Source organism: Palaemon carinicauda, chromosome 19, assembly GCF_036898095.1.
Source record: "Palaemon carinicauda isolate YSFRI2023 chromosome 19, ASM3689809v2, whole genome shotgun sequence".
NCBI classification, from domain to species: domain Eukaryota; kingdom Metazoa; phylum Arthropoda; class Malacostraca; order Decapoda; family Palaemonidae; genus Palaemon; species Palaemon carinicauda.
Genome location: NC_090743.1, coordinates 103,375,934 through 103,390,933, shown reverse-complemented (window position 1 = coordinate 103,390,933; position 15,000 = coordinate 103,375,934). Strand labels below are relative to the sequence as shown.

Genomic DNA, 15,000 nt, shown 5'->3' with positions numbered 1-15,000 from the left:
TACTTTTTTATTAATTCTAAACTTGTGTTCAATTTTTTTTCTTATGAAGTATATGCTTATATTGTTGTTTAGGTTTTTTCTCATAATCTCCGTTTTGAATGTTAAAACAAAATTATTTTCATTATTATTCTAAGTCCTGTCTGAATATTATCCATAAATTCCCTAACAGCCAAATGAGCCCCCCTCCCCTCACTGCCTTGGCACTGCTTCCCATCGCCCCGTGGCACCCTCATATGCATTCAATCCTTTGGTGCCATAATACATTTTACGATGGAATATTTACCCCTTTCCAGGACACCAAATTGGATCGAAGGAAAGTGGCACTTCAGCTTCGGATTCTTTCGGGTTTTCTATTTGGTAGAAGTTCGGTTTGTTTCTGGCTGAGGAAAAGGGGGGGGGGGGGGGTTGTTACTCAAATGCTTCTTAAGCCGAAGGGTGATGCCCCTAGGTAGATTTCGAATTAACATATTTTTATTCTTGTCTTTTTATCAATGTCTCTATGTGTATTTTTTTTCCTGATATGCTCACTTTTGGTTATTATTTCTCTGTGTTTTGCTTCTTGTGTCTTGAACTGTTGTAAGTGAATGTTACCAAATTTTGAATGTTTTAAACTTTGAAATACTTTTTTTTTAATTTTTTTTTTTACAATTTTCTGTGCTAATATTTCTTTTATTGTGGCTTGTTTGTCTGCTTTATTCATTTGCAACACTTTATATTTGTTTATGAATGTCAGGCAAATCTCTCCTGAGCCCTAATTTACATATCAAAATGTGTATTTTTTCTATTATTCTTTAGATTAATCTAATCTGTTTGGTCACTGAAACATTATCAGCATGAATTAAGTTGATGTCATCCCGGATATAATTATTTCAATAGAATTTTCAGATATCGTAAAGAAAATATTTCTCGAAGCAAACGTCTCTGGAGTATCGAAGGTAGTTAGATTATTTTAATGAGACTTTTTGCTTTTTTATCTTTGTAGCTATAAAAGCATTTGCAAATGTGTATGACTAAGAAATTGGTTTTAAAATACATCACTCGTAAAAGCAAATTCCGGCATCAGATTTAGAGCCATCAGTATATATAAAAGTCTATTCCCTTTGTTCTCCCACGTGTTCAAAAAAAAAAAAAAAAAAAAAAAACGTTTGTTTTTATGCTGTTGTTAGGCTATATCAGTGGTTCCCAACCATTTTTTCAGGTGACCCCAATCATTCCCCTCAAGCCATGACCGGACCCCACTAATTTAGTTGTAAATGCATTATTATGTATCACTAGTTGTTGGCTGTAAAAGTAAGGGACAGTAAATATCCTTCTATAAGAAAGGTACTAAAAGGTTGGAAAAGACAAAATTAACATCATTAAATTTTATTATAGCATTATATATTTTAAGGTTTAATATTAATAAAAAAAACCCAATTCTGGAATAATACTTTGTCACATTCCACAAAAACAAACTAAAAGTATAAATGTTTTCTATTAAATGGTAAACCGATTTTAATGGGAGCATTGGGCCTGGATCATGCTGCTAAGTTTATCTATTCGTGGTTCAGTCTTAGAAAGTGCTACCCTCAAATCAGGCTCCAGCCGATTTCTGTTTTTTTTTTTTTATGGCAGTCAGAGCTGCAAACCCTGATTCACACAAATAGGTTGTAGCGAAAGGCAACAATACTTTCACAGCCTCACCTCCAAGGACTGGTTTCTCTTTCTTTACAGCAGTCCTGAACACGCCTAATGATTGTCGCTGAAAGTTGAAATGAAGAGTTTCATCATGATGCACCTCGATGAGCTCCTCTTGCAGATTTCGGATAGAAGACTCTTCTTTTGAGAGGTCCTCGGTGTGGACATCGAAGTGACTGCGCACCCCTCTGTATTTCTCATGCAACTCTCAATCCGGAATATACCTGTCAAACTCCTCACTTAATTTCTTAAGGTGCCCAACAATGATACTTTTTATGTTCAAAAGTGAGGCGTCTTCATATTCCAAAAAAAGGTTCAAGAGTGGAAAGGACGGAGTTTTTCCCGTTAGATTTTTCCCTTCCAAAACCTCAGCATTGCCTTGATAGCCCTGAACTTTTCTGACACTGAGATGAGTTTCATCTATCCCTCTCATGGACATATTCAGAAAATTCAACTCCGAAAATATATTTGTCAGATATGCCAGTTTACGCAACCATCTTGGTTCTGTAAGCCTTGATGCCAGTGCACGTTTTTTCTTGTTTAAGAAGATTTCAACCTCTGCGTGCATGTCAAACACTCTCTGGAGCATTTTCCCTCCAGACAGCCACCTGACAGAAGAGTAGTAAAGCAGGTGTGCATATTCTGACCCCATATCAGAACCCATCTGATTGAACAGTCTTGAATTCAGGGCTGACAATTTAATAAAATTCACTATTTGAATCACGTCTCCCATCATGGCATTAAGCTCAAGAGACATTTTCCCAGAGGCAAGGTTTTCCCGGTGGAGCAGACAGTGAGTCACTATCACTGTGGGGTTGACTTGTTTTACCCTAGCAGTGAAACCCTGACGTGCCCCTGGCATTGCAGATGCTCCATCTGAGCACACACTGGAGCACTGATCCCATCTAAGGCCTTCTTCCTTGATGAAACTGTCAACCAACTTGAACAGATCTTCACCTGTTGCTGTCGTTTCCAGTCGTTTACAGAACAGAAAGTTCTCTTCAATGTCACTCTTCCCTTGGTACTGCACATATACCAAGAGCTGAACATCGTCACTGATATCGGTTGACTCATCCAATTGCAAGCTGAATTTTCCGCTATCCTAGATGGCAGCCACTACGTGTTCTTTGATGTCTCCCGACATCTCTTGAATTCGTCAATTAAGTGTGTGGTCTGACAGTGGAATAGTTTCAATTTTTTTTCACTGCAGCATCTCCGATAATGGCACGAACCATGTCAAGGGCTGCTGGCTTTACCAACTTTTCCAACTTTTGTGTGTGGCATACACTAACAATTTTTTTTTGCAACGAGATAGGATGCAAGTGTTGCTTGTTGAACAGAATACAGTCCTGTGTGCATAAGGTTGTCTAATTGCTGACGCTTCAGTTGTTCTTCTTTCCTCTTGAGATACTCACAATCTTTCCCCGCCAGAGTTGGATGTTTTCCCTGGAGATGGCGCTTGAGCTTATTTTCTTTAAGCGACTGGTGGCTGAGCACTTCCCCACATACAACGCATTGAGGTTTTTTGAACCCATGATCGATGAGACACGTAAACCCAGTGCCAAGGAATTCTTCTTTGAACGTCCGCTTTCTGGACATCGCTGAAGAATCTGAAATGAAATGTGTAATTGTTCAGTTACAAATCAGACAAAAGATGTTTGGTACAGTCTGCCTAGAAGGAATAGAGGAAGGGGCCAAGGAGAGAAGAGGGGATGGGGGCCAAGGAAAGAGAAGAGGAGGGCGACAAGGAAAGAGAAGGAAGGTTGAGAGAATAGGAAAGAGAGGGGACGGAGAAAAGGAAAGATGCAAGGAGGAATAAAGAAAGAGGGTAGGTAGCAAGGAAAGTGAAGGGGCAAGGAACATGGAGGAGGTGTAGAGAGGAGGGGAGGGGTCAAGGAAGGAGTAATAAGGAAAAGAAGTGTAATATATTTGCAAATCGCAGTAAATAAGACGAAACAGAAAACCAAAAAATCAATGATGTACAGCACTCCAAATCTCGCCAAAACAACAACCTCAAAAACCAACCATATACAATACTCCAAATCTCTAAACAACCGCCAAAACAACAACCTCAAAAACCAACGACATAAAATCGTCCAAATCTCTAAACAACCGCCAAAACAACAACCTCAAAAACCAACGACATAAAATCGTCCAAATCTCTAAACAACCACCAAAACAACAACCTCAAAAACCAGCGACTTAAAATCCTCCAAATCTCTAAACAACCACCAAAACAACAACCTCAAAAACCAGCGACTTAAAATCCTCCAAATCTCTAAACAACTGCCAAAACAACAACCTCCAAAACCAACGACATAAAATCGTCCAAATCTCTAAACAACTGCCAAAACAACAACCTCAGAAACCAACGACATAAAATCGTCCAAATCTCTAAACAACCACCAAAACAACAACCTCAAAAACCAGCGACTTAAAATCCTCCAAATCTCTAAACAACCACCAAAACAACAACCTCAAAAACCAGCGACTTAAAATCCTCCAAATCTCTAAACAACCGCCAAAACAACAACCTCAAAAACCAACGACATAAAATCGTCCAAATCTCTAAACAACTGCCAAAACAACAACCTCAAAAACCAACGACATAAAATCGTCCAAATCTCTAAACAACCACCAAAACAACAACCTCAAAAACCAGCGACTTAAAATCCTCCAAATCTCAAAACAACCGCCAAAACAACAACCTCAAAAACCAACGACATAAAATCGTCCAAATCTCTAAACAACCGCCAAAACAACAACCTAAAAAACCAACGACATAAAATCGTCCAAATCTCTAAACAACTGCCAAAACAACAACCTCAAAAACCAACGACATAAAATCGTCCAAATCTCTAAACAACCACCAAAACAACAACCTCAAAAACCAGCGACTTAAAATCCTCCAAATCTCTAAACAACCGCCAAAACAACAACCTCAAAAACCAGCGACTTAAAATCCCCAAATCTCTAAACAACCACCAAAACAACAACCTCAAAAACCAACGACATAAAATCGTCCATATCTCTAAACAACTGCCAAAACAACAACCTCAAAAACCAACGACATAAAATCGTCCAAATCTTTAAACAACCACCAAAACAACAACCTCAAAAACCAGCGACTTAAAATCCTCCAAATCTCTAAACAACTGCCAAAACAACAACCTCAAAAACCAGCGACTTAAAATCCTCCAAATCTCTAAAAAACCGCCAAAATAACAACCTCAAAAACCAACGACATAAAATCGTCCAAATCTCTAAACAACCGCCAAAACAACAACCTCTAAAACCAACGACATAAAATCGTTCAAATCTCTAAACAACTGCCAAAACAACAACCTCAAAAACCAACGACATAAAATCGTCCAAATCTCTAAACAACCACCAAAACAACAACCTCAAAAACCAGCGACTTAAAATCCTCCAAATCTCTAAACAACCACCAAAACAACAACCTCAAAAACCAGCGACTTAAAATCCTCCAAATCTCTAAACAACTGCCAAAACAACAACCTCAAAAACCAACGACATAAAATCGTCCAAATCTCTAAACAACTGCCAAAACAACAACCTCAAAAACCAACGACATAAAATCGTCCAAATCTCTAAACAACCACCAAAACAACAACCTCAAAAACCAGCGACTTAAAATCCTCCAAATCTCTAAACAACCACCAAAACAACAACCTCAAAAACCCGCGACTTAAAATCCTCCAAATCTCTAAACAACCGCCAAAACAACAACCTCAAAAACCAACGACATAAAATCGTCCAAATCTCTAAACAACTGCCAAAACAACAACCTCAAAAACCAACGACATAAAATCGTCCAAATCTCTAAACAACCACCAAAACAACAACCTCAAAAACCAACGACTTAAAATCCTCCAAATCTCTAAACAACCGCCAAAACAACAACCTCAAAAACCAACGACATAAAATCGTCCAAATCTCTAAACAACTGCCAAAACAACAACCTCAAAAACCAACGACATAAAATCGTCCAAATCTCTAAACAACCACCAAAACAACAACCTCAAAAACCAGCGACTTAAAATCCTCCAAATCTCTAAACAACCGCCAAAACAACAATCTCAAAAACCAACGACATAAAATCGTCCAAATCTCTAAACAACTGCCAAAACAACAACCTCAAAAACCAACGACATAAAATCGTCCAAATCTCTAAACAACCATCAAAACAACAACCTTCAAAAACCAGCGACTTAAAATCCTCCAAATCTCTAAACAACCACCAAAACAACAACCTCAAAAACCAGCGACTTAAAATCCTCCAAATCTCTAAACAACTGCCAAAACAACAACCTCAAAAACCAACGACATAAAATCGTCCAAATCTCTAAACAACTGCCAAAACAACAACCTCGAAAACCAACGACATAAAACCCTCCAAATCTCTAAACAACCGCATAAAACAACAACCTCAAAAACCAACGACATACATTCCTCCAAATCTCTAAACTGCAATAAAACAACCTCTAAAACCAGCCACTAAATATCCTCAAAATCTCTAAACAACCGCCAAACCAACGACCTTTCAGACCAAGGGACCAGCGCCGCAGACGCGCCAACTTCACAAGAACATACAAATAGAATAACACATCTAATAACACAATAAATGAAATAACAATAAAAACAACACAAACCCACAATAAGTAAATAGAAAGGAAGGGGAGGTGGCAAGGAAATATAGAAGAGGAGGGGAGGGGGGGGGAAGAAGAAGGAGGTGAGGGGTAAAAAAAGAAGCAGGAGGAGGAGGGGCGTGGAAAGACGGGAAAGGGGAAGGGGGGGGGGGTTAAGAGGAGCAAGTAAAGGGTGGCTAGGGGAAAGAGGAAAATGTAGGAGGAGAGAGCATGAAAAGTGCCCCCTCCTCCTTCCCTGGCCCCTCTCCTTTCCTTCCTCTTCCTTTGCCCATCTCTCTCTTTAAATTTGGTGGGGTGGGGGGTACCATGTGGTTTTAGAAGCCTCAATTATGAACACTGATAGGCTATCATCCACTGACATACTGTGGTGCAATACTTCGTCGGCAAGGGAAGTACTCAGTTTCTATTGTCGGCATACCACTTTTTCGTGAGTAATTAAGAATTTTAAAGAAACAAAGACTGAGTGCAACCTATGCAGCACATTCGAAATCATTATACAGGTATAAATGCATCAAATTATAAGGCGAAAAAATTTCAGACAGTGTTTCTTGCTGTGGCAGTACAGCTGGAGTGGCTGCCTGGTTGATGCTGTTCACGTGTCCAGGTCGTACGGCACTCGGGGATACCACCATCAAAATTTAGCTTTTTTTATAATTATATATGAAGAGATATATACAAATCGATAAATAAAAATCCACAAATACGGTCATATATTTTGTCTTTACTGCGAGTACTGCCATATTTTGAATTTTTATTTTTATTTTGAGATTTTGGCGACCCCAGGGTTGGGAAACCTAGGGCTACATAATACATTGCAGTTTTCATAATTCTTTGTTGCATTTGTCAGGACGATTAAGTAAAGTTACTGTAGTAGATTTTGAAACCTCAGGAGATTGCCAGGTCTCAAATGACAACTTTGGAGTTCGATAAATAATATTATTTCATTAACATCATCAATAAAAGACTCTTTTCGTTGTGAAAATGGTGATATTCTCGCAATAAGAAGTTTTAGGATAGGTTCAGTCAACATACAAATAAATTCATATTAAATGAAGCTAGATAATAATATTTTCTTGAAAAGGAGGAGACGTGACTTCTAATAACTCGAGGAAATACACGTGAAAATACTTTTTATAGCTGATATATGAAGTGAATCAATTTCTTGTCAAATGTTCTGATATTCAACTGATTCTAGTTTGCTGGAAATTATCGGTGGTTACAAGAAATTGAATATTTTAGCAATCTATGATGGTTTATACAGATGGTTGCTAGTTTTTCTAAGGTTCTTAATCATTGTGTTGGTCACGCAGAGTAAAGCTATTGGTTATATTGCTATCACTGAAACAACAAAGTTTAAGTTCACTTGACTTACGGGCGATTTGAAATATGTTTACCGGCGTCTGAATTGTTAAGAAAAATATGCTTCCGTGGGCCTTGTTGAGGGAATAGGGCCAACGAATTACGTAAACCTAGACTACCTTTTTTTTTTCTTTTATTATCTCTCTAGTCCCTGACAAGCATATAGCATTAGAGTATAACACCATCATCCCATGCAAGTGACATACACACTCACTCCAAACTGTCAGTTGGAGTGAACTGAAAGGCTGAGGAACTGCAGTGCTGCTATCCACACACTATTCTCTTCGTCATGCAGAATAATGTATAAGAAACTGGTTGTTGAAAAGACAAATTTATCTCCCATGAACAGTTTATCAGAATTATTATTTGATTACTTTGTTTTTACTCTGTTTAGTAGCTGAATTATCCTTTAGTTGTAATTTTGAAACTAGAATATCACAAGACGCTGCCTAACTAAAGGTCTTCTCTTCCAATGAAGTCAACATCACTGGCCAGTTCAGACACAACCATCCTCTCGAAACGTTAGGCCAAACTGAATTTACTTCAGTGTGGAACGCTTCCCCTAGTCCCCTGAGTCGCCACACGCGATGAAAAGATTGTCAGTTGCGCAGTACTGAAGACTAGTTTTTGGGTAATAACATAAGTCAGAAAACAGATTTGACGGGAATAACTTCATTGGGGTCTAATAATTAACTTCATTTAAATTGAACCTAAATGTTTATAAACTGATTTTAATAATAATAATAATAATAATAATAATAATAATAATAAATTTCAAATTAGAACATACAGATAGAAAAAAGCAGACTCTGGTTTTACAATAAGAAACACAGCTATAACCTCTACAAAGACAGACAAATACAAATATTATGAGGAAGTTGATAATAAAACAAGACATTACAGTATTGGTAAATGTTAATCAAGATGCATTGCAAGTAACTTACCTATATCATTCATATTACAGAATGTGCTATTATGACATGTAACTTATATATATATATATATATATATATATATATATATATATATATATATATATATATATATATATATATATATATATATATATATATATATATATACCCTACTGCCAGTGACTTCATCAAGATGGGCGGGGGTGCATTTTCACCACACCCGAAGTTCTCGTATACACCACCAGGTTGCTCATCTGCTTATATAACCGTTGGCACACATGGATTGCTAAGATATAGCCTACCGCCTATATTAGTGTACGCGACCCTGTCAAAATTACGGCTAAATATTTAGATAGATATGTACGTACACACACATTCAACTCTTCCCATCCTCTCCCCCCTACCCCCAACCCTCCCCCCCCAACCCAACGGGAATGTCATGTTTTGTCATATGAAAAGTATATTTATCTTTTAAGTTGTTATACAAAATCTCACCAAAATAGTTTATTTAAAGTTTTCTTTTGTTAGCAACAATGTTCTTTATAGTTTTCAAGTCGATTCGTGCAAGTAACCTTCCTCATTTCCGTTGTAAATCACTTTCATTACTATCGAAAATATTCTTTTATTAAACTTAGTGATTATATGAGAACTAACTCTAAAGGTTATAAGTCAAATTGTACCCACAGTATATTCTCCGCACCAAATTTCAAACAACATTAGGAATGAAAGTAAGTTTGTACGGGTTGGTTACTAACAGTGCAGGGAAGATAAGATAATCAAATCCATTATAGTGTACGAGCGTGTACGAAACGCGTGCAGTACAGATTCGTAACATTGAAAACGAGCGCTCATAATCAACCTGTTGATGTAACAACGGCCAATTTCATTGTGTTACTGCATTCATTAGGAACTAAACTATTAATTATTGAACTGCAGTTGAATGATGATGATAATGATAATTATAGCTATTGTACTCCTGAACATTAATTTATGAACACAGCCAATACATAACATCGCTATATATTACCAACTGCAAGACTTATTTCGATCAATTCCTTCATTGTTGTACTTTTTGTCGAGAATTGAAACGCATTCATTCGTGGCAATGAGGAAAAATTGTGGATTTTAAAGGGGTGTTAATTTTACGCTGTGTTATTTCCATCTGCTATGAATGCGTCTATCAATCAGTGTCATTTCGAAAGTTCAAGAAAATAAAATGATGATATTTCCATTGAAAATTGCTGAGAAGTCTATGTAAGTTTTCTGCAGTTTAATACTTAACTACCGCGAGCAGCCTACCTTTTCCACCCTTATTATTGCCAAATGGTTACTTACCAATATTATTATTTTTTCTTTTATAAGCCTCTTCTTACTTTTCGAAACTCTCAATTAGAATAATATTTGCCTTTGTCTGTCTTTGTAGAGATTATCCCTGTTTCAGGTCAGACGATAACTTATACCACGCTCTCATTGTTAAACCAAACAAAATATCACTGCTGCGTTTTTGTATATTCTAATGTGAGAGTTGTATTATTATTATTATTATTATTAAAGTCTATAAATATTAGTTCCCTATGAATGCCGTTACTGGTATCTTAAATAGAGCAGTTACCCCGCCCCAAACTGCACTTCTGTTTGGGGGAAAACAATATCACCACTTGGCCAAGCCTCCGTTTTCAGCCAATCAGCATCAGCGAAGCCTCCCTTTCTACTCCCCCACCCGTACCGTCCCTTCCCCATCCCTCTCATTCTCAGTCCAGCAGCTGGCAAGTGATGGTCCCTCTTAGTTTAAATTCGTGTATCTTGTTGACTTTGTGGATTACATTGTGTTTATTGCAGTGCGAAGGGATAATTACTCGCTAGAAACATGGCATCGAGTGACAGTGATGTTCTATTTGAATCAGTGCTTTTAGAGGATAGTGTTAATTATGTTTTAACGTCATCAGTGAAAGAGGTGCACTCCAAGGCAAGACTTTTCAGTTTCAATATAGCGGAAGGAATCCATTGTATAAACTTGAAAATGTTTAACTTGATTTTTGTTTGAGGGAAAAAAGTGATCTAGGCCATAATGGAGGCCGTAGGAATGGGGATTTTGAGAGCCTGTGTTTTACACATAATAGAAGAATCTATTACGAACGAACGAGGGTTCTTTGATCTGTGTTGTTGGGCTACAATACACCTTTAGTTGTGTGGGTGATAAACAATACCCCTGATGTTGTGTATGATATGTCAAGTACCATAGTGCTTTTTGGCAATACTCTGGGTACCATAGGTTTTGTTGGTGACAAACTTAGTACCATATGATGTGTTGGTGATAGACCTAGTGCTTGCATTGTGTTGATAACAGTCGTAGTACCATAGTTATCATTTGTTTAATTCTAGTACTAAAGTGTCTGTTTAGGATAAGATTAATGCCATAGTGGGTGTTGGTGATAGACCTAGTACTGCTGGGTGTCTTGGTGTAGACATTGTACCACAGCCTCTGTTGATGATAGACCTTGTGTTGCTTGGTGCCATGGCTTAGACATAGTACCACAACCTATGTTAGTGATAGACCTAGTGTCGCTTGGTGTCTTGGTGTAGACATAGTACCACAACCTCTGTTGGTGATAGACCTAGTGTTGCTATGTGTCTTGATTTAGACAAAGTACCACAACCTCTGTTGGTGATAGACCTAGTGTTGCTGGGTGTCTTGGCGTAGACATAGTACCACAACCTCTGTTGACGACAGACCTAGTGTTGCTTGGTGTCTTGGCGTAGAAATAGTACCACAACCTCTGTTGGTGATAGACCTAGTGTTGCTATGTGTCTTGGTTTAGACAAAGTACCACAACCTCTGTTGGTGATAGACCTAGTGTTGCTCTGTGTCTTGGTTTAGACATAACACCACAACCTCTGTTGGTGATAGACCTAGTGTTGCTGTGTGTCTTGGTTTAGACAAAGTACCACAACTTCTGTTAGTGATAGACCTAGTGTTGCTGGGTGTCTTGATGTAGACATAGTAATGCAACCTCTGTTGGTGATAGACCTAGTGTTGCTGTGTGTCTTGGTTTAGACAAAGTACCACAACTTCTGTTAGTGATAGACCTAGTGTTGCTGGGTGTCTTGATGTAGACATAGTAATGCAACCTCTGTTGGTGATAGACCTAGTGTTGCTTGGTGTCTTGGCGTAGACATAGTATTACAACCTCTGTTGGTGATAGACCTAGTGTTGCTGGGTGTCTTGATGTAGAAATTAGTACCACAAACTCTGTTGGTGATAGACCGGGGTAGGGTCAACTCGGACCATTTCCAACTCGGACCATTTTGAAATACCAACTCGGACCATTATCTCGACCATCTCGGACCGTCAAAAACTTAGATCGGGTAAAAGCCTTCTAAAAGCTGTTTCCCATTTCATTGCTGTGAATGTATGATTATTAATTTGAATATGTTTTATTGAACATTTTACTTTGTCTTTTGCTTCTACATTTGCATGTTTTTAATAACTCTCCTAATAATAAATATGTGTGACTTTCACTGTTCTCAATTTATTTTTACCAATTGTTCTAATTTATAATCTTATCAACCTGGTCCGAGTTGGTTCACTACTGTGGTCCGAGGTGGTATATTGTGGTCCGAGTTGGTTATAATGGTCCGAGTTGGTGGAGGTACGGTCCGAGTTAGTAAGGGTCCGACTTGGCGATGGTCCGAGTTGGGGGTGAAGCGATAGACCTAGTGTTGCTGGGTGTCTCAGTGTAGACATAAAATACCATAGCCTCTGTTGGAGTTTCTCAAAAAAATAAGAATCTTGGTATAGGAATATTTACAATGAATTTTAGCCATTTAAAAGGAACATACTCTCTTTAAGGAACCAAGGGCAGAATGTAGAAGACCTGGACAGTACACAAGTTAGTAAATGATTTAAGGGACATTAGAATTTTGAAGACAAACCAGAAGATTGCTGTTCAGTTGCCCGTATTGGACCAGAAATTCAAACGTTCCTTGAAGGGGATGCATGAACGCAATTGACGACAACTGGACGCAGGCTGAGACTGCAATTGAATCTGCGGAAGAAAAAACAGGTGGGCTGCGTGTTTGGGGAGCCTTATAGGTCTACCTGCTGAGTCATCAGTCAATAAGTATAAAACTACTTTTCTTCAGAACAACTTTATTCTCTCCAGAAAATTATCATCACATCTAAATGTGAGATGATGGAATAACATTGAATTCCATGAAACATGTGGTAATGCTCCATACCCTCAGCAAGTCACAGACTGCAGAAGAAGGAGGGGGAGGCGTGAAGGGTGAGTGTTACCATTAACGTTAACAAAAAAAAGGACAAAGTTATCATTTCTCCTCTTTTGTTCATCGTTGTTCTGATTACTATTTTTGAAATCTGTTTTTTACTGATCTCTGTTTTCAACCCATACATTGTACCATAACACAGGCATAAATTTACGATGTTTTTTAACTTATAACTTATTCACAACATGCGCTCTAAGGCAACTTTGAAAATTGTGTAAAGCATTTGCGTCGTATTTACATCACAATGCTAGGTAGCTCTGTAATTATATCCATATTTTAAATTTATTTGAGGAATTGTAGGTATTCAAAGATATGTCAAACATTTTATTCAAATAGGCTTAAGGCCCAGTACACTCTAATTTACGTATCAGCCTCGCGGTGAAGTAGTGGTGGTAAAAAAAATGCCCAGCGGCCAAAGGGTAAATGCAACACTTCACTTGTTTTCATGCACTAGTTGCCCAGCTGCAGTTCAGCTTTCATTGAGAAAGGATGTAAGCTGATGATTTAAGCCCAGTACAGATTATGATTCATGATGGCCACAGTAATGAGTGGATACGTATAGTTTTTTTTTTTTTTTTTTTTTTTTTTTTTTTTTTTTTTTTTTTTTTTTTGAGGGGCCGCACCTAATTCTGTTCCAGTGCACTCCGCTAGTGTTGCGTCACCGTTCAACAAGGAGCGACATACACTCTGCTCTCCAGCTACAATGGCTAACTCGCCGTTTCCCATTGAATGGACCAGGGTTAAAAGAATACCCTGGATTGGATCAACACCTCATTTTATTTTATTGTTATACTTTTAATGATGATAATAATTTTATTGATTTTAATAATAATTTTATTGATATTATTAATTCTATTAATAATAATAAATATTGCTATTATGATTGAAATAAAATGAAGTGTTGATCCTTGTTCAATCAATGGGAGACAGCCAGTTAGCCATAGTAACTGGAGAGCACACCGTACCTCCATCCCGTGGAACACTGCCACAACAACTGAGCACTGCAACAAATGCAGGGCTCTCAGTTCTCTTTCAGTGAATTTCTCTAGACAGCTTGAAAATGTTCTCTAAATCTCTTCTTATTTCTCCAGATGAAAAATGCATTAATATTGGTCCTGAAGTTAATTCATGACAAAATTCTAATGCTTTTACTCTTATGGTGATATCACACACACACATATATATAATGTATACACACACACACACACACACACACACATATATATATATATATATATATATATATATATATATATATATATATATATATATATATATATATATATATATATATATACATATATATAATTCTGCTAAGCAGTGCTAGCGATATACGACAAATGCATCATATAAGCCATATTAGGTTAAACAAAATCCAATGAAATCAAATTAATGCTTCATTTAGTAAACAAAAGTAAAAAAAAAAAGAAACCCAAATGTACTTCAAGAAAAAATAGCTTCATTTTTTTATAGTAAGTAAATAAAGAAAATAATATGAACTTCATTTAGTTCATAAAGGGAAAAAAATCACCAAGAAATCCAAATTAGGAGTATTAGTTATTGAAAAGTTAATAATTGGGGATTATTAATATCAATAAAAATCTCAAATTCTTTCTGATCATTCAATAATTATTACTTCCTGAATTTCTCTTTCAATATGTTTTTACATTCATCATCCGTGGCATCACTTTTGACCCCACTCATTGCGTATTTTAAACGGTCATCTAAAATTAGCTCATGAGCTGATATGCCCGCAATCTTTAAGCCATTTTTTACATGAAGGAGACTGTTGAGACTTGAACTCTTCAAGGAATTTCTGACATCTGTTTTAATCAGGCGTACATGACTGAAAAGTCTTTCGACTGCTGCATTCGAATTTGGCAATGCCAAGCAATACCCGACTACTTTACTTAGGTTGGGATACTTCATCTGGCCATTAATTTTTTTCACACTAAGCTGCTGCTTCCAAAATTCTGCAGCATCCTCCCCATTCATCATACCTCCATGAAGAGCAAGGTGCCTCCACTCCAAATCAACTTCTTCCTTGTCAAATAAATCATTTAAGACAGGAAAAGATTTGAACACATTTCTTA

At 37.3% G+C, this 15,000-nt stretch overlaps 2 protein-coding genes across 2 annotated transcripts in view; both read right to left on the bottom strand.

Moving 5' to 3' along the window:
- Window positions 1-8,663, bottom strand: part of LOC137659190 (SCAN domain-containing protein 3-like) — a 17,022-nt gene extending 8,359 nt beyond the window's left edge. The window contains exons 1-4 of the mRNA XM_068394243.1: window positions 8,651-8,663; window positions 3,023-3,287; window positions 2,056-2,762; window positions 1,670-1,884 (exon numbers count right to left, since the gene is read on the bottom strand). Coding sequence (XP_068250344.1) covers window positions 1,670-1,884; window positions 2,056-2,762; window positions 3,023-3,287; window positions 8,651-8,663 — 1,200 coding nt within the window. The remainder of the gene's footprint in view (window positions 1-1,669; window positions 1,885-2,055; window positions 2,763-3,022; window positions 3,288-8,650) is intronic.
- A 5,876-nt stretch (window positions 8,664-14,539) lies between these two features.
- The window catches only part of LOC137659189 (zinc finger protein 862-like), a 1,746-nt gene continuing 1,285 nt past the window's right edge, over window positions 14,540-15,000 (bottom strand). Inside the window, exon 1 of the mRNA XM_068394242.1 lies at window positions 14,540-15,000. This exon is cut by the window's right edge and continues 1,285 nt beyond it. Coding sequence (XP_068250343.1) covers window positions 14,540-15,000 — 461 coding nt within the window.